The following is an 18,883-nucleotide window of genomic DNA, read 5'->3' on the forward strand; positions in this document are numbered from 1 at the left end:
AAAATGTGTTTAATTTGTGTTTATGATTTAGAAAGCTTTTATTTCTTAACACAAATAATACTAGATTTTATGTTTTGACTTTTATGCTAAATTTCCATAGCTAAAATCCAAAATAGATAGATTAGTCATAATTAGTTTTCATCATCAATAAATGTCGTTAGTTCACTTTTTGCCACATTTTTTTGATTGAAGGATATTTTCCAAATATTGGAATAGCCTTGCTGCAAAATAATTTCTCTCATGTGATAATATAGTTATGAACTTGTTACAAAGAACATGTTTTTAATTACTGTAAGTCAAGGGAGTTCTTTATATGAGTTCTCAAGCTGCAAATTGAACTTCAACAGTACATCCCCTGTGTAAAACTGAAGGCCTGATAAACTTTGCTTTACCAAATTTTCTTCATTGGCACTGATTATGACTGTTTCCATCATGTGAATACATTTTTAGTATTAAGGAATATGTTTTGCTTAAAAAAAAAAGGATACTTTTTTCCTGTCCTGAGGGGAGAATGAGATTGATTTTTGGCAGCTGGATGTGAAATATGTTTTAAAATAATTCATAAAATTTCTTTAGGTGATTTGGAAAATAAACATATTTATTTAGGATTGTTCCTTTTGTTATATGAAAGTGAAATATCTCTGGGAATTCATTTTCTCTGTTCTGAATAAGTGCCAAACGCTTCGAGTATTTTAAGCACTTGCATCTAAAAACCCTAACATTAAAAATAGCTGAATTTCCACTAAGTGCTCCAATATGCAGCTAAATAGAAGGCAATTTTCTAGTACAAAACCTGACCCTATTCGTATTTCCTCGTGTTTGTTTGTTTTTCAGTTGAATGGGAGAAATGTGAGTACTCCGTTTATTATGCTGTTTTAGTACTGTAATTGTGGGGTCTACGAATGTGGTAAAGTATGAAATCAGCCCCCAAATTCTGAAGCTGAGGGAGGCTGCACTGGACCTGGGTTGCATATGGGAAAAAGAGGGGACATGACAAAGAAATCTGAGTTTGTCTGCGTGCACCGTGCAAGATGTCCTGTATATCTGAACATTAAGTCATGTACCTGTGTATTTGAATGGAGAACATGTACATGTGCACTGTGCAAATGATGTGAGAAAAATTATGACTAAAATTTGGGTATTTTCTTATTTTTAACTGGTCTATGTTTTAAATAATTCAGATTTGGGTTTTGCACGTTGATTAAAATAGAAGTATTTCCATGCTCTTTTCATACAATTGCATTCAAATGATAGAGAGCTAAAAGCCTGGTAGGATACAGATAATGAGATGGTGATAGGCAGGTGCTTTAATCTAGACTTATGGCCATCTATATATCTCAGAAAATCTGCTTAGTGGTTTCCTGTTTTTACTTCTGGGCTCCTTAGTAGTTGTGTATGATTGCACAAGGTAAACGGTGCCTCTGAAAAAACGCTGATTGTTTAAATACGCTAATCTGATCAGTCTTTGCAAACCAATGCATTGGAAAGACCAGGCTGGGTGTACAGATCTCTGCAAAGGAAGGAGGCATACTTGTAAGGCAGAAGACCTAAATTCTCACTTGCCTAGTTTGGAGCAGGTCTTTGAATCAAGCTTTCCCTAGCTCAGAAAATGTTCCATGCTGTTGGATATTCAGTCACTTAATCTTGAAACTATTGCTTAAATAATTGCATTTTTACAGGAGCAAGAACCTGAACCTTAACTCTCTTGCCTGCCACATACTGAACATGCTGAGCTATAGTGAAAGTCATGCCTTTTTTATTCAGTGATTATTTAGACTAAGTGGAATGGGCAAATGGGGTAGGAGATTAAGTAGTCCTATTCCACTCCACCTTGCAATACTGAACGGGACGGAAATTCCCTTTTATCAGCTTTGATCTCATTCAGGCCCAAAATGAGAAGTGAGATTAGGTGAGGGAATGAAGAAGCTGGGTAACCGGCTGAGCAGCCAAACCATGGAGCTATACAATAGGAATCTGGGGTGTGTTCAAGTTTCTCTTACGTTGCCTCATAAAGTGGCAGTGCTGACTTTGGAGCCTACGCTCCTTAGAGGACGCCTGTGCATCCATTAGCCCTAAAGTTAATACGTAACAGATTCCGATAAGTTAAATCAAGGCTCTGTCTTCTGTTAGTCCCTTTCTTAGATAAATGAACTTTCCTTTGGATTATGTAGTGAATGTCATATGCCTAAAATACTGCCAAGAGCTCCACTGGATATCTAAGCCGGGTATAACTTGTTTTGCAGATTTATCTCTGGGGTAACTCTGTCTTGCTTTGCTTTGCTAACAACAGACTATTGAATGTCTGGATGGGAAGATATGTGTCTTTGTTCCTCCAATGAACAGTTGAAATGTTTTTAAGCCAACTAGTGAACTGTTGTAATACAATTGCCTTTCATGAAAGCAGTTATTTTTGCATTTGTTGATTGAATTCTGATCTCCACTGGAAAATGTATTAATGGTAGTGTTTGCTGCTGTTGGCTACTTGTGACCTGTTTTCTCGTATTTTCTTTTTCAGGAGGAGGCTGCGTGTCTTAATAGAGAAGTTCATTTCTAACTCTGCCAGTATCTTAACTACTGCTAGCAGTCTGCTGTACTGTCAGTCATAATCTTCTATTAATGGTCATCATTGAGTGATGGAATGATGAAAGCACTGGGTCTACAAGTGTTGTTCAATACTTAATGTAACAACAAAAAACCCAAGGAACAGCTAGTGTATTCCAGCAAGGCTACACATAGGCTCATTTGGGTAAGTACCAAGTCAGTACTGTCAGTTCAGAAACTGCAGATGGGGCATGTTTGAATACATGTAGAATGTACAATTAAGCAGCCTTATAGTCAGGCAGTTTTTTCAATGTAAATTTTGATCCATGGGAGGGCTTGGAGGATACCTATCTGTCTGTGGGATTTGAGCCCAGAATGTTACCTATGAAATCTAAACATACACCAGTTGAGAGTTGCTCCTTATGCTTTTTTTTTATGTCCCAGTCCAATATTTGTCCATATTGTATGCCCATGCATTGTCACATAGAATTGAGAATTTTCATCTATATAAATTTTTCTATGTTTAAGACTCTTGCTTGGTCAGAATGCAGAATACTGTTTGCTTTGCTAGGCAACTTCTTAGACAGAAAACAAAATATGAACTTGGAAAGTAGAGAATACTCCTTCCGAGTACTACAAGGCACCAACAACAATCTTCATCCTAAACTTGTCTACACTAATGTAGATGTACTCTCTGTAATGTACTCTACACAGCACAGAGTAAATTAATCTTAGAGATACTGCAAAGTTGAATATAAATGTTCCCTTAGGTTCCCAGACTGTCTGGTGTGTTTTCCAGAGTGTAGGATTTTCTATAATCATCCATATAGCCTCATGTAGCTCTATAATCTTCTATAAATTCTATGAGGTTCTGTAATCTGAGAAAGGTGTCCTTTTCTCCTGTGACTAAACAGTAAGTATAACTATTTTCAGAAGTTTTTCAACATTATTGTGTGATTTGTATCTTCTGGTTGCATTATTGTTAATGTCATTTTGTCACTAACCAGACTAGATGTAAATCAATTCAGGTGTTGCCAAAAGATGTCTGAACCTAGCAAAACCTTGTTTGGCTTCCAGTTTTAGTACTTAGTGCTCCGTGTTGGTGCAGGCCCCAGTCAGTTATGCAGTGTGAAAACAAATTCTGTCTCACACACCAAGCTAGCAAGACTCGAGAAGTTGGTGCTACTCTTTTTAAATCTCCACAGATTCTCTTCCTCTTACTTACAGGACTCCTAATACCTGCTCAACAGACAGATTATAAATGAACACACTTCTGTCACACTCCTATGGAAAGAAGAGGAGGACCTGCTAGTGATGACTTCTTTTTGTCTGACAACCTAATGATTGACTTGTTTAATCAAGAATTAGTGGTTGAAATCCATCTCTATCCCAGGAGAGACTGCAGAAGTCTTGGGAGGTAAGCACCTTTTATTTCAAGTGAAGTCTCACAGGTAGCATACTATGTGAAAAAATGGACTGATCTCCCCTTCTCAATTTTAAAATAAAAGAGTGAACCATATTCAGAACAGTGAAATGTTTGTCTCTGGATTTTGGATTCTGTTTCCCCCTATGGAAACTTTAGTGTTTTTCAGCATGTGGTCATATTTCCTTTTTTATGTTAGTGTAAGCAAACAAGTTCTGTAATATTTTGTTCAGATAGTGTTAGTAGGGAAAAATGACGATTGTTCGTGGAGGGAAATGACCTTCATCATGTTGTTTGTTTGTTTGTTGGTTGGTTTGTTTTCATCTTTTGTTTAACATACTGCCCTGCTCCGAGATTTATTTATTGCTTTTCACTAAAAAAGCAATGATAAGCCCAGAACGATTGCAGTTGAAATGTTTGGTTAATCCACAAGATGACTGCCTTAGCACATCTGCCACCATGATGTATTTTGCAACTGACTTTTGTGGATAACCATGTAATCCATCTTCATATTTTAAAAATACCTGTCCTCTTCAAAGTTGAAAGGGATCAATCAATATGACTTGTCCATTTCAAAAGTATTATATAAGAAATATAATTTTATATCATAATAGTGTTGTCAATGAACATCTTGGAGATATTTTTGAGTGCTTTGACCAAGCCTTATAAAAAAACTGTAGTCAATGGGGCATGAGACTTTCATCTGAACTCTACAGTTTGACATACAAATGAGGTGATGCATTCATAGCGACTAACTAACCATGTACGCACTCTTAGCTTAGGACATTTAAGTTATCTGACCAAGTTAACCTGAACCCAGGATGAAAGAGGTTTACAAGCCCAATATTTCATGTACAGAAATAAAGAATAACTAGATTAAGTGTACACAATATAGAAGGAAAAATAAAATAAAACTTGACATTTCTGGTAACCAAAGAGATCAGGAAAAAGGAAGTGAAACTGGTGGTTGGACTTATTTAAATGTTTCCTCATACGGTATCACAAAAAATTATCTCTAATCTCTTCATACTGAAAGACAGAGTATGCTGGGAACAGATTGTAGTCTTGCAGTATAACTGTGAAGTTAAAGTCTGATGCTTTCATCTTGTTAGATAAAGTACTGCAGTGCCTGGATATACGAAACAGTTTAGCCAGAGAACATCTCCTCTTTAGTGTCAGATTGGTAGTCGATTACAGGTTTGAAGTTATTAGAAGGGAAGAATGGAAAGCACCACTGAACAATATTGGCCCTGCATTCCTCAGGTCATATTGCTTGAGCAGAAATGGATGAACTTCTGTTTCATTTTAAATAGGCACAGGTAAAGTGATTTGAAACGTTTGATGTGGATTTGGACATGACTGGGTTTGCATTTCTTTCAAGGAAATTCTCAAAAGGCATAGCATTCTCCAAAACAAGAAAAGTTGGAAGAATGGGCTTGGGCAAAGAATGACAGAAAAGAGAGAAATAGAAGCACATACAGAAGAGGATAAATCCTAAGAAAATTACAGACACTAACTATGCTAAAGTCACTTTGCTTTTAGCTCTAGCACATGACACAAACTTTTATATAGCTTTCATGTAGAAAATTAATCTGGGAAAGAGTTAAAAGCCCCAAACTGCCCTAAATGTAGGAATCCCATCCAGTTTTGCAAACTCATTTATCACACATTTATCTTATTCCAAAGTTTTCTGAGTCTTCTCCAGCATTCCTTGAAGCATTGTTAATATCCTCCAACCCCCACAAAAGCTTGTTACCTCATTATTAAGCCTGCTGATCTGCTGTTTGGTCTCTTCTGCTTTGATAACAAGCACAGCAGCACCAATTTCAGCCTCTGAAAATAATTCAAATGCATATAAATGAGAGAAGTCTAATAACTTGGAAACAGCCATGCTATTCTTGCACATATCCAGTGCTTTAAATTTAACCTAGTTTGCACTTGGATTGATTGAAAATAAAATCTTGTGTTTAATATTCAATGTATAATGTGTAAGAAAAAGTGTGACGAATAAAGTTTGTACTGCTCTCTTCAGTCTGAACCTGAAAGGACTGAAAATGACAACCCTGGTGCCAACCATGTGACATGTCAACTGTTTTTAAAAATCAGAGATACAATTAAGCTTCTATTATTATTTTTCTGTTTGGCTTTCAGAGGAACAAAGTGTCCTAACAGCCTCCATACAAACGGCACATAACTATGTGAGGACTGTTTACTCATAAAAAAGGAGATGTTGGAAACAGTCTGAGCTACACTAGTTGTGTCACTTCAGCATTAGTCCACTGGTCTCGTCTCCCCACCCCCCCTCTTTTTTTCATGTTGACGTGCTCTATTCCTCTGTGGTGCTATTTTATCAACCTTTTCAGAGTGTAGGTCATTTAAGGCTTCCTAAAATTTCTTGCTATTCAAGGTTTTCACCCTTTTACTTTTAAAAATCTAGGAACTTCTGTAAATATCTTTAACAAAAATTGAGACCCAAGGCTGCATATGGCTCTTTGTGAACTGTTGTGGGGTTTTTATTATTATTATTATTTGGTATTAGAATGTTTTTATGTTGAATTTTGTGCTTGTGTTTAGTACCTTCCACGGCCAAAGTTTTGGGAGCACAAGGCTCCTGACTGATCCTACAATACTGCTGGTAAAATATAATGCATGAAAATACAGTACTCTCTGCAAGCTGTTTTATCATGACTGTGTCTGTTAGCAGGAAAACAGCAAATGGCCTTTGGGACCCTGTTGTATTTTTCTACAGTACCAACTGTGGTATTTAAATGGTACTGAAAGTACGTATATATGTTAAATCCATTTATGCCTCTTCTGAGAATTGAAGAAACAATGGGGAACAAAAAGCAGTTATGAAAACTGTTTTCTCTGAAGAGTGATTTTCCCAGGCAAAACTCACCTCCAATTGTAGGAGATAACCTGGATTCCTGCCTGAGCTGATCAGAGCTGAAGTCAAAGGTTTGGCTTTCCTCATGGTTTCCATCTTCAATCCCATCAACAATTCTGTTAAGAAAAATCGGAGTGATGGAGCAGTTTCATAAACAGTTTCATAAACATCAAATTCATAATTATGTTGTCAAAATTACTCCTAAAGGGCACATTTTTAAGCAATGGTAAATTTTGCATAACATTAATTTTTGAGAAAAGTAAAAACTATTATATTGGTATAACTTCTTGTGAGTCACTAAAGATTAAACTTGCTGTTAGAGGAAGGAATGTGAGGCCAAACATAATTAACTGAAGTTTCAGAATTTTCATGACTTCAGCAGTATATTCTGGGTCCTAAAAACCCCTGTATTGAATATAGTTTGTTTTTCATATCTGAAGTAATCTCTTGCCATTCTTTCTTCTACACAAACTAAAGGTGCTTCACTATGCTCTTGTGAAGTTTAAATCTCCCTAGTCAGGCTCTTATATGAGGCTTACTTAGGCAGAGCCTAAGCCTGAACATAATATATTTATGAAAGCACCTCTGTAAACCATGGTCGAAAGTGTTGTTGCCATGCAAATAGCTATTATCAAATTTGGTTAAAACTAACTAGCTCAGGCAGAGCAATTTTGTTTGCAAATTGGGTATAGGAAGATGTATAGACCAGCCTGCAATCTCCCAGTTACATTAGTATTAGTATTGGATCTAGCTAGTAGAAAAAGGCATGTTTGTCAGTTATTTCTACTCATGCATTGCAGTTGACCTCCAATTTGTAGTGTCAAGAAATCCAAAGAAAAAAAAAGAAGCATTTTATACAATAATCAAGTGCTGCATACAAAGAATAGAAAACTGGTATCAGATGGTGGAATCCTTACACATTATTAAATATATATAATTATGATTTTTTTTTTTTTGTTCTCATTTATAATAAATTGTGCTATAAAGAGAACTGTTTTAAAGTCAATGAAAGTGACTCAGAAAACTGCCAATTGACAGATGTGGAGCATCAATTTCTTGTTTTGTCCAGGTACAAGATTCAGAATTTGTAGTAGACAGATGAGTTAAATACTAGGTCAGGTTGGACGGGGCCCTGAGCAACCTGGTCTAGTGGGTGGCGTCCCTGCCCATGGCAGGGGGCTGGAGTTAGATGATCTTTAAGGTTCCTTCCAGCCCAAGCCATTCTATGAATCTAACCTGGAAGGGCTAAAGCAGACAGTTCTTGGCCTCTCAGTTAATGGTGATAACTTTGTGATGATGGAAATTAGACTTTTCATCTAATAAGGGTATTCTCAAGCAAACCCCTTGACTGGAAATGTTTGGAGAAAGGAAGAAGAGACAACACAGAGATATGGGTGATGTATTTGGCTTGAAAGACCCATGGAACATAGAGCTCTGTGCACATAACCGTATATTCTTGCCCTTCTTGGCTCTTCATGTGAGTTTAGGTCTCTGTGTTATGTCTGAGTGTTCATGATGCCAGTTGGATGTTATTAGACTTCACTCTAATCTTAACCAGCCTCTGGGAGGAGATGAGACTCAAATGTGGTGCTTGAGCTGCTCTGGCCTATACTGTTATCTGCAGCTGAAAACCTGAATGATTACTTTGTTTGAAATTTGCTATAAAACCTATTTAATGTCATCTGGCCTCACTGCTTCAAAAAGCAAATTTTAAACACCAATATCTCCTTTGTAGAGATTTCTAATTGTATAAAATGCTAACATTTTAACTGCCTTTAAAGCACACAGGGGAAAACCTACTCAGACGTGACCTGGAATTTATAGACACTATGTTCTTTAAACTGTTTAAAGATTCAGACTAAAAAGAAACCGTATTAGCAAAAATGGCTAGTTCTGGAGACACAAAAGACAGGCTTCTATATGGGAAATATGTAAAGGACAAGATACTTATTCATATACAAGGAGCTGGCTGTGGAGCAACATAATATATTGATATGAAAACATGAAGGGACAAAAGTAATGGGTAAGTCTCACTCTTTTCTGAATTAGCTATTGTACAGCTCTGAATTTTCTCCTGATGACAGACACCTCCACTTCTAGAAGCCAAAAAGTCAGAAAAGATTAACATGTGACCTCTTCTATCCTAACGCTAGGATCAGGGCTAGAGTGCACTCGTCCATGTGGGTCTGAGGAGATTCAAATTCATAAATGCCTCCTCCCAGGACTACCTTCATTATCACTTACACTTTCCTCCTTTTGATGTTCTTCTACTTCATAGGCAGTACCCAAAAAGTGACTGGGAAGACTGACTGTATCCTAGAAGTTAGGATGCTGGCTTCTATTTCTTGCACCAAGAACTATTTAAATATTTTACCCAGTCTCTGTGCTTTATTGCCTTCACTGTGATGTACAAGGAAAGAACCTGAAGCACTAGTTGAAGAGTTCTGGTTGGCTTACTTAAGGAGACATCCACAGTAGAACAAGTTTCTTAAGCAGACAAAGTAATATTGTCTTGACAAAGTGTAGTAATACACCTCACAACTGCACTGACTGGACATTTCAACCAGAGTCAGCCTTCCACTTATACTGCTGTCCAACAGCAAACAAAAGCAAGGATCTTAGTTAAGGTCTTATTTTCTCTTTAATGCTTACTAAGAAACACTTAAGGCTCTTTTTAAAGTGATTTTAACTTGTCAGTTTAAATGTTCTGATAATATAAACTCATTTGGGGAAATAATGTGAAAGTATTTTGGCTAGAAAACAAAGTCTGAAAAACACATATGTCTTGGATCAATTTTCCAGTCCATTAGCAGGATTACTCTGCAGTTATAAAATTATGAATGGAAATAGGAAATAATAATATATGTAACAATACTTGCTTCACATTTGCTCTTGCAGCTTTGGGTGCCAATGTCTGGCTGCATATGTTCAGAACAATAATGAGCAAGATTATATTTCAGCAGAAAGTATGAAAGGTAGCTTTTCCCTGAATTACCACTTGTTATGCAAATGATAATGACCTTTACTCATAGCTGACCTGAACCAGATTCATATGAGGTCTAGGAACGAAATGAGAAAATATCCGCTATGCATTTCAATTTTGCTAGTGTAGAAGCTGGTTTTCCACACATTATTTTCCCCTGTATTGACAAAACTAAAATCAGTTTGTATCCTGCTCCTACTTGAAATGTAACTATACTGTTCAGATATATGATGAGAGGGAAAGATTTCTGTATATCGTCTTCCATATCCTTTTTGATTGCATCCTTGGGGATAGGTGCCTTGACAGAGCTAAACAAATATTGGTCAAGCTGTGGCTATTTCATATTTGCAATGGCAAGCTGCTGAAACTTCCACTCTGCCTCTAGTGAATAAAGGAAGTTCTTGAACATATAAAATACTTCAATTTATAGAAACCAAAACTTGACCTGGAAGATCAACTGCTGCAGTACCTTGTATGTGAAAAAGTGATTGTGATTTCTGTAAAGAACTGATCCAAAACCTCTTGGTTAATAGTTAATTATTATGTTGCAGTAATTTAGAAATAAGATACATAAATCACCTTGCAAGTAACGTACAAGTAAAAAATTAAAATATTTAAAATTATACACTAACAATACCACAGTAAACTATTATACGACTTTTGTTTATGTCAAAAGTCACAGCAAAACAGATTTTTTCAACTTCATATTTACTCTCTACATAACTTGCATTATCAAGTTTCCTTTCTTTAATGTAAAAAAACTCTAAATATTTTCTAAAATTGCTAGCAATAGTTTTCCATTATAGTCCTCTACTCCAGTAATTTTTGTATTTGCACAGCTATGCTGTATTATCATCTACTTGTTTTCTAAATTGCCGTCTCTCTGGTGGACTCGGAATGTTTCACAGTACTATTGTGGGAATGCATATTATTATAGATGGACAAAATTATACCATAAAGCCAGGCTATTCAAATAGTCATTTTTGTAATTGCTCAATACTTTCCCTTTTTACTGGTAGAAATACTTTATTTCGCAATAAAGTCATAACATTCTGCATAATGTGTAATAGTTCCTACAATAAGAGGACTTCTCCTCCTCTGTGGGATGAACAAAAGTATCAACTATTAAAGAAAAAGAAATATTTTATAGTGTTACAATCATGATATTTTTAACAGGAGTTACACAATAGAGAAGAAAATAACCATTCATAACTATTACCTTGGGCTCAGGTCAGGTGGACCACTGGTAGTCAGTGTTGAAAGGTGTAACTTAAGGTTTTTCTCCTTCCTTCTGGAGTAGTAATGGAGCTCCGTTTCATGTTTGGTTCTTGAGGGGTTTGCACTGCAAGCACGCATGGGAGAATGAAAGGGCACCGTTCCTGAGGCCAACTGCTTCAAGTTTCTCCCTAGGTGGCTTTTATTGCTTCCAGCCTTCTTCTGCTGAGAGGAATTTGTGCTTCTTGTATGGATTGGTGAAAGGGTGCTGCTCTCTTCTTCTCCCTCCTCATCCTCATCTTCATCTTCCACAATTGAAGGGAGTCTTTTTATATTTCCATTTCCCTTGAGCTCTGTCTAAAATAGTAGATAATACATACTAGTGTAAAATTCAGAGCGTGATCTTGCAGAAACACAATTTCTTCTGGTGTTCATCCTGGAACAAACTCAGATCTAACACAGCTTTCATTTCTCATGAGAGATAGCTCTTTTAGAAGTCTTCCATAGCTTCCCTCTTCAACTACGGCTATATGTGCATACATGAGAAAAATACAAACAAATTTAAAAAGGTAATAGTGACATAGCCAGTGAACTCACCGCAATATATTTTGTTACCAAGAAAGATTACCTGACTAGTTCTTACAAGCCATGTGCCATATGTACACTTGAGTAGATTAATCTTGCCTTACTGAGGCATTATTTCTTTTGAATGTTACACTCGGACTCCTGGCAGACCAAGGGAAAGAACTGAGGCTGGTAATTTGTATAATTCCACATTTTCATATGGAACCATTTACAGTGTATAAATAGCATTTACACCAGCTCAGCTCAAGCCCGAATGTCCTCTGTATCCTTCTTAGTTGTAACTGAAACCACTGCTGGGATAATAGGCAGATTTTTCAGTTTATATAAAGTCCTGTTAATGCACTAGTGGTGTGACAGTGTCAACTTCAGAACTGAGTCATCAAAAAGCAGAGCTACATCTGTTTTTAAAAAAATGCAATTTGAATGCTTGATGTTGGAACCAAGGCAAGTTAGAGGCAACATAGACCTGGGTTCTGTACTTTATGTACTAATTAAAGCACAGTGCAAGAGAGCAATGTATTGTTTGTTACTGTTTCATGGTAACAAAATACACTGGTCATGAGTGCTGAGATATGCCAACATGGAACTCATGTCAGGATCAGGTCATAACTCAAAAATAGTTCCATTTATTCCCATGATACAACTTACTGTATCTATTGACAGTAGGTGAATGGACTAAGGCAGAATCAGGTTCCAGGTCAAATTAACAAACTCCACACATCTCGGTGAAGAGTACAGCCAAATGCAACTTCATGGTTTCAGAAAAGTTTGCTATTCATTTTTTTTTTCCAGGCTACTCCTCTTAATCAAGCTTGATTAAGGCACTGTTAACTTTAGATAGAAAAGATCAGATGAGCTTGTATAGTCAAATTTCCCACATTCGGGCCCAGTAAGATTGGCTGGGTGAAAATGCAAATTTGGGGAATTTATCCAAATGTTCTAAGCCCCTATTAGTACCTGTCTAAATGTTTTGCAGCATGGGTTTAGTTTTGTTCTGTGCTACAGCACACTTCCATTGGATGAATGCTTTTCTCTTAGTATACATTGACAGATTTATTGGACTAGGTCCTTTCCATCTGAGATGTATGAAAAGGTAAGAATTTAAAACAGTGTCAAAAGACCTGTCTATATAAAATATAATAGCCTTGTCAACCATAATAGTCATTGGAAGGCTGTCATGATGATCAAATTGTACAAGACCTAGCACTGATGAATGAGTGTTACCCATATTCAAAACTTTGGCTTGGGTAGCCATGTATTTAAAATGCAGGTGCTGTACTAGGATATCAAAATCCAGCACCTGGAAGAAAAGATCATAAGGTGTTACTCATAAAATGGACAGTGACAGAACTATCTGCAGGATGCTATTTAAAGTCTCATTCTGAAACCACAGAAGTCAGTTGGAGTTTTTCCAGCTTTGCTCTGGCCATAACTCTGTGCATGTTTCAAAGTCAGGCTTGGCATATTTAAAATGCAACTAACATACCTGAGATAGCGTAGACTTGTTTGATAATTTTGAGATTACCTGAAAAAAACAAAACAAAACAAAAAAGTAGCAAATATGTGCATCTGCACAGTATTGGCTTCCAAGAGCATACAAACATCTAAACCAAAACATTTATGTTGATACAAGAAAAGAATCTTGTGATAAAACAGCTGTATTAAATTAAATGGTGACATAGCACTGAACTAAGGACTCTCCTTAGAAACAGATGCTGTGAGGAAAAAAAAAAATTAATAAAAAGATAGTTCCTGCAAAAATAATATTTTACTTTAATAAAAAGTTGGATCAAGGCTCCAAACCTGTGAATGAATGTAGATGAGTGAATGTGTGCCTGGTGGATTTCAGTGCTGGTTTGATGGAGTCCCATACAGGAACAGTGCTCTGCTTTGGCCCTACTTCTTTGTAGCTTTAGCTCCTGTGCTAGCATAGTCGTTACGTGTAGATGATCTAACTAACTGTAGCATCTTTGGGGAATTTTCAAAGGCAGTGGTGGGACTGAAGCAAGTAGGACCAATATAATCCTGAGGGAGATACGTGCTTAACAGCTATTCAAGGCCGTGACATTTTCCCTTCTTGGATTAAACAGAAAGCAAAACAAAAGAAAAGGAAGAAAAAACATCATGCAAGTTTAATGTGCAACTACTCCTAATAAAATCCACTAGAACTGCTGAATAATATCTGTTATGAACATTCTGTTGTTCATTTGAATGTCCACAGCTTGACCACAGGCAAGTCTCTGACAGCTTACAAGCTGTATTTACAGGAAAATTTTAGTCTGCCAGGTAGAACTTTCAGAAGTTATTTTCATCTTTTCTAAACGCACACGTCAAGATAAAAAGTGCTTAATACCCATCAATTTTAAATTCGTAGCATTGGTTTATTTTTTTCTAAACTCAGGTAGAAGACGTTAAGCCTTTCTGGAAGTCACTGGGTTTTCCCAGTTTGTTTGATAAAAGTCTTCAAAACTCCTAAATACACAAATTTTAGACACAGATTTGGAAAAAATAATTGTGTTTTTTTTTTTTTTTCTTCTTCTTTTTTTTCTTCTTCACAAGTCTTTCAGGTTAACCTGAAAATTGTTTTGTAGCTGCTCATAAAATTGAGGGTACTAGTAGTGGTATAATATACAAATACACAATATTTAAGTTTGTGTAAGCAGAAATTCTACTCCAAAACAGCCAAGCCAGTAGCAGGTGTATCAATAAATTTAGTAATAACACTCTAATAACTGCCAAACAGAACAACTGCAATAATTAGGCTATGTAAATAAAATAACTGCTGTGTTCTTCCTGAGTTAGATAAAGTACTAGACGATATTAGCAGAGGATGAGATCTCAGATGCAGAAATCTCCCAGCTTGTATTATAATCTATGCCAATTGAAGAAACGCTATCTCCTTCAAGATTCAGAAGAACAGGAAACGAAATGTACTAAAATATTTAAGTCAGAATTACGAAGTACTAATGGCCCGCTTTGCACATATGTTTAAGAAGATTAATTTACAATAACGCCCAGAATTTTGGGGCATCAGTTTGCTTGGCTTCTAGGCACGGGTGCAGCATGAATGTTAAAGATCTTAGAAAGTATGAATTTTCCTGCTGAAGGCTTTAGAAGTGACTTGTCATTTATAGTTTGCCATACAGGTGAAGATTTCTCCTCACTTTTTCTTCTGAGCATGTGTTAGTCCTGATTGTACATCTTGAAAACAGAGACAAAGAAATCATGATATGGGTGTTGCTTAGATGTCCTGGTGGTGTTTCCCACAGCTCTGCTGGACTCTTTCGGCTGGGCTGGGCTTGCAGTTCCATGACCAGTTGGGAGCACTCTTCCCTGACCGCCAGGACTGCTTTGCTCCACTGCCCATCAACACAGCAGCCACAGCCACCCATGGGTCCTCCTCTGCTCTCAGTGTTACCCTTGCTGGTCACTGCAGCAAGGAGAAACTGGTTGCAGAGGAAATGGGGGTAGTGGCAGCACTTTGTTGCCTTATGACCTTACCAACAGAAAGGTGAAGGGATTTTTGAAGGCAGGTTGGTTTTTGCAGGGAGGGAAAGGAGCATGCTCGGGAGGAAGGGTAGCAGAAAAGAAGGATAGGTATGAACAGGGAGCAAGTGACATGAGAAACTACTCATCAGACTTTCTTCTTTCATTTCCCCAAACTGACCCCTTTAACTCACTGGCGACAGTTTCAGTCTGGATGAATTGATACTTTTAGATAAACTCTGAACCAATAAACTATTTTTTCTGTAGCACAGAACCCACAGTAAAGAGTGTTGTAACTGCTTCTGTATTAATATGCTGCAGCCATGTTTATTGCTTGTAACTTTGAACACCTTACCTTGCACACATAAAATAGGGGCCTGGACTTTATGGCTTGGTAGTTGAATGTTGGTAAAAGAAACTATAATTAATCTGTGACCAGAGAGAATTCTCAAGAGTTTGGCTTTTAAACCTCCTCCAGCAACTCCCTTCTCTCTCTCCCTGCAAAAATACTATTCTCGAAGAGAAAAAGGGAAGATAAATACAAGAACAAGGACAAAGCCAGTCAAAGGGCAGTAAATTTAAAGACCTCACCATGCACATAGGTTTATCTCTGTAAAAATGTAGTATCAGAGGAAATAATTGTGAGGCGCTGTCCTACTTTCTGATCTGCTAAAATCTTTTATTTAGGGCAACACACTGGTGTAGCCTTCTATAAAATGCTTTTTTTTTCTTATGCAAAAAGAAAGAAGATGCAAAATAGTTCACATTCTACTCTTTTAAAATGAAGTACAACTCTTAAAAGAATAAAGGCTTCTGAAATTAAAACATGGGTGTTTCCCCTGCTATGCATTAGGAAAAAACCAAAAAGACGGATGTTAGCATGAGTTACATGAAATACTGTCAAAGGGTCTAATTCAATTTTTAATTTCAGCCCTGGTATCTCTTTATGTCTTGTGAAACCAGCTATTAAATTTAATTTCACAAGATAAAACAATAATAGTTCACGTACCAAAAGCAGACTCAGACCAAATTGTTCCATGTATGTAATCTCAAACCTATAATGTTTTATTTGTTTAATATGTTAATATATAGAACTTAAAAATTCAGTAATCTTTGTCATTGCTTATTATAAGCACAAAAAGAACATTTCCCTATCTGAAAACACTGGTGGTTTGCTGTTGAAAGCCAGTGATTTGAAGATTTTTCCAGGATCAAGAGATTTAATAGAAGAATCTAATAATTAAGTCTTTAATAGAAGAATCTTTACCAGGAACTGCAGCCAAACCAGGTAATTAGCTGTACAATAATTCAAGATTAATTCCAATTATAAAACCCTAAAAAGAGAAATAGAGATGCAGCTAAATTTGGGGTTAATATGTTAAATGTTTGGGTAAGTAAATTTGTATTTTGAGGTTCAAGAGAAAGTTATCAGCTTTTATTGGCCTGATTCCTGTTGCCTTTGCAAGAAGTAGGAACAAAAATCGAAACATAATTTTGCTGGTTTTCTTGTAATTCTTAGGTCCAAAAATATATGAATAATTCTTTGTATCTGAGAAGTCAAAAGGACAAAATACACTTTCGGGAAAGGATTTGAAATCAAACTAGAATTTTAATGTTCTTAGTCAGCATTTGGAAACAGGAAAAAAACATTTAGGAGCATTGGCAGCGTGGGAAAAAAACCCAAAGAATGCATGCCATGTGTTCTATTCTTTGCAAATTTACTGTATGGTAATGGAAAATATATAAATACATAACAAGGGATTATTGTACCACTGAAAAGCTTAATGCCTCACATGTATTCAGGCCTCAGTTTTCCATAATCAGGAAATTTTTCAATGAAATATCAAAAGTCCTTTAAATCACAAAAGAGTCAATCACTCTCAAAGAGTTTCTCAGGTTAAATGTAATTGTTTTATATCTATATTAACTGAGCAATTTACCCCTTTTCCTTTTTCTTTTTTTTTTTAAAGACTTTTTGTAGTTCATTGGCTTGTTCCTATATTTTCTCAGGTTTATTCTTACTTCTTTTCCTTGCTTAATGCACAGATAAAAAAAACATACTTTGTGGGAGCAGACACTTTCAGCATTCTCTGATCCTACATACAGTATAGAATATGTTGAATTAGCAGCAAAAGTTGAACAGCAGATCTGTCATCAGTATTTTATCCTAGGTGACCAATAACTGTGAATTACCATGAGCTCTGCAACCTTCTGTTAAGTCATTATCCTACATCATTCCTATCTTTTGAATAAATTATTGTAGCCTGTGAAATTAGGATAAGTGTTCAATAACTGCCTGGTTGTGGTTAGTTTTGGATAAGTTTTTTTTTTGCAAATTAATGCTTTCTTGGATTCAAATTTCTCACATGAGCTTTTATATTTAGTATTAAAAGTTCACTTTTCATATACGTCTTTAAAACTTGGATGTTGTTCACTACATTCATTAGCAAATATTTTTAATTATACTTTGACTGTTTTATTAACAATACAGGATCTATTGCATTTCATGTTAAAAAGATAAATCATGTTACAGAAGCAGAAACTAACCTCTCTATCACTTGCTCTCAATCAAGAATTGAATAAATGGTAAATGTGGCTGGTATAATTTGTCCTTTTTACTTCCATATCCTTACTTCCTCCCCCGCCCCCAAAGCAGGAGAAAAAAATAGTGTCCCAAACTGCTCTGTACATATATCTTTCATAGCAAAACCTGTGCCAAAAAACATTAAAAAAAAAAAAAAAAAAAAGAGACTGTCAATAAGGTCAAAAGAAGACCAAAGGAGGAATTAAGATAGACGATAGACCTGGCACTGACTGTACATTGCTCTGGCAGGTTGTATTTTCAGAAAAGCTTGCAGATTACTGCAGACAAAAGATTTTCCTTTTAATATGCCTACAGTTTGATTAGTCATGTAAATATTTACATAATATTAATAGAAATGAATGTTAACAGCTTTCAAAGCAATAAAACTCAGAATTCTTCCCCTTCCTGAAAATACTTAGGTATATGCTTAACTTCATGCAATTCTGAGATTTCATACAGGCTTATAAATATTTGTAGGACTGGCCCTGTGGACTGATATCCAATTAGACTCCTCAACTTGAGGCTGTAGATACTGTGGGAGAGTTGCTTTTAAGTTTGTATTGTTAGCTTTATCTTTAAATGAAACTTCATACTACTTTTAATGTAAATATGTGCATCTAACTTCAGAGAGGCTCTTGAAAAGAAAAGAAAAGAGGAAGACAATGAAGTGGCTCTTGAAAAATATTCTCCCAAAGAATTTTATATACCTGCCAGTTCCCTGTTTTCAAGCATCCCCAATGTTGCCTAGTTGTTTTGCTAGCACTCAGAGGCCAAATCAGTGGGACTAGTGCTAACAAGAAGTGACTCACTGAGGACAGTAACATATCTGTGGAGAATTTTTCAGAAAGTCCAGCTTTGTCTGGCTTTCAGGGTAAACCTTGCAAAGAAGGCAGGGACATATTCAGAGTTAAAACTTTGGGGAAGACAGCAGACTTACAGTACCTGTGAAAGCGATTTGCATGATTTCACCTAAGGGCAAGAAGACATGTCCTGGCATGTGAAGACATCAGCAAAAGTCTAAGTATATAACCTTGTTAAGTAAGAGAGCCATCATATTTTCCTTCCCCTGAGATGCAACTTGTTTTCTACATATGCATAATACAGAAAAGCTGAGCATGTAGATTTTGGGAGTTCTTGGCAGTTTTGTTACTCAGGAAGTTCTGCATAGGTTAGAAACTA

The 18,883-nt window shown here is 36.3% G+C and overlaps 1 protein-coding gene and 1 long non-coding RNA gene across 2 annotated transcripts in view; one reads left to right on the plus strand and one right to left on the minus strand.

The window, feature by feature from the left end:
• LOC148057606 (uncharacterized) overlaps positions 1-18,883 on the plus strand; it is a 48,647-nt gene that overhangs the window by 9,930 nt on the left and 19,834 nt on the right. The window contains exons 5-6 of the long non-coding RNA XR_015707793.1: positions 2,516-2,746; positions 3,769-3,958. This is a non-coding gene — a long non-coding RNA (uncharacterized LOC148057606). The remainder of the gene's footprint in view (positions 1-2,515; positions 2,747-3,768; positions 3,959-18,883) is intronic.
• Positions 1-18,883, minus strand: part of KCNH8 (potassium voltage-gated channel subfamily H member 8) — a 194,221-nt gene that overhangs the window by 7,172 nt on the left and 168,166 nt on the right. Inside the window, exons 12-15 of the mRNA XM_009466460.2 lie at positions 13,121-13,159; positions 11,054-11,406; positions 6,864-6,967; positions 5,721-5,797 (exon numbers count right to left, since the gene is read on the minus strand). Coding sequence (XP_009464735.1) covers positions 5,721-5,797; positions 6,864-6,967; positions 11,054-11,406; positions 13,121-13,159 — 573 coding nt within the window. The remainder of the gene's footprint in view (positions 1-5,720; positions 5,798-6,863; positions 6,968-11,053; positions 11,407-13,120; positions 13,160-18,883) is intronic.

Source organism: Nipponia nippon, unplaced genomic scaffold (assembly GCF_047370975.1).
Source record: "Nipponia nippon isolate SJK-2023a ecotype South Korea unplaced genomic scaffold, ASM4737097v1 scaffold_1, whole genome shotgun sequence".
Taxonomy (NCBI): domain Eukaryota; kingdom Metazoa; phylum Chordata; class Aves; order Pelecaniformes; family Threskiornithidae; genus Nipponia; species Nipponia nippon.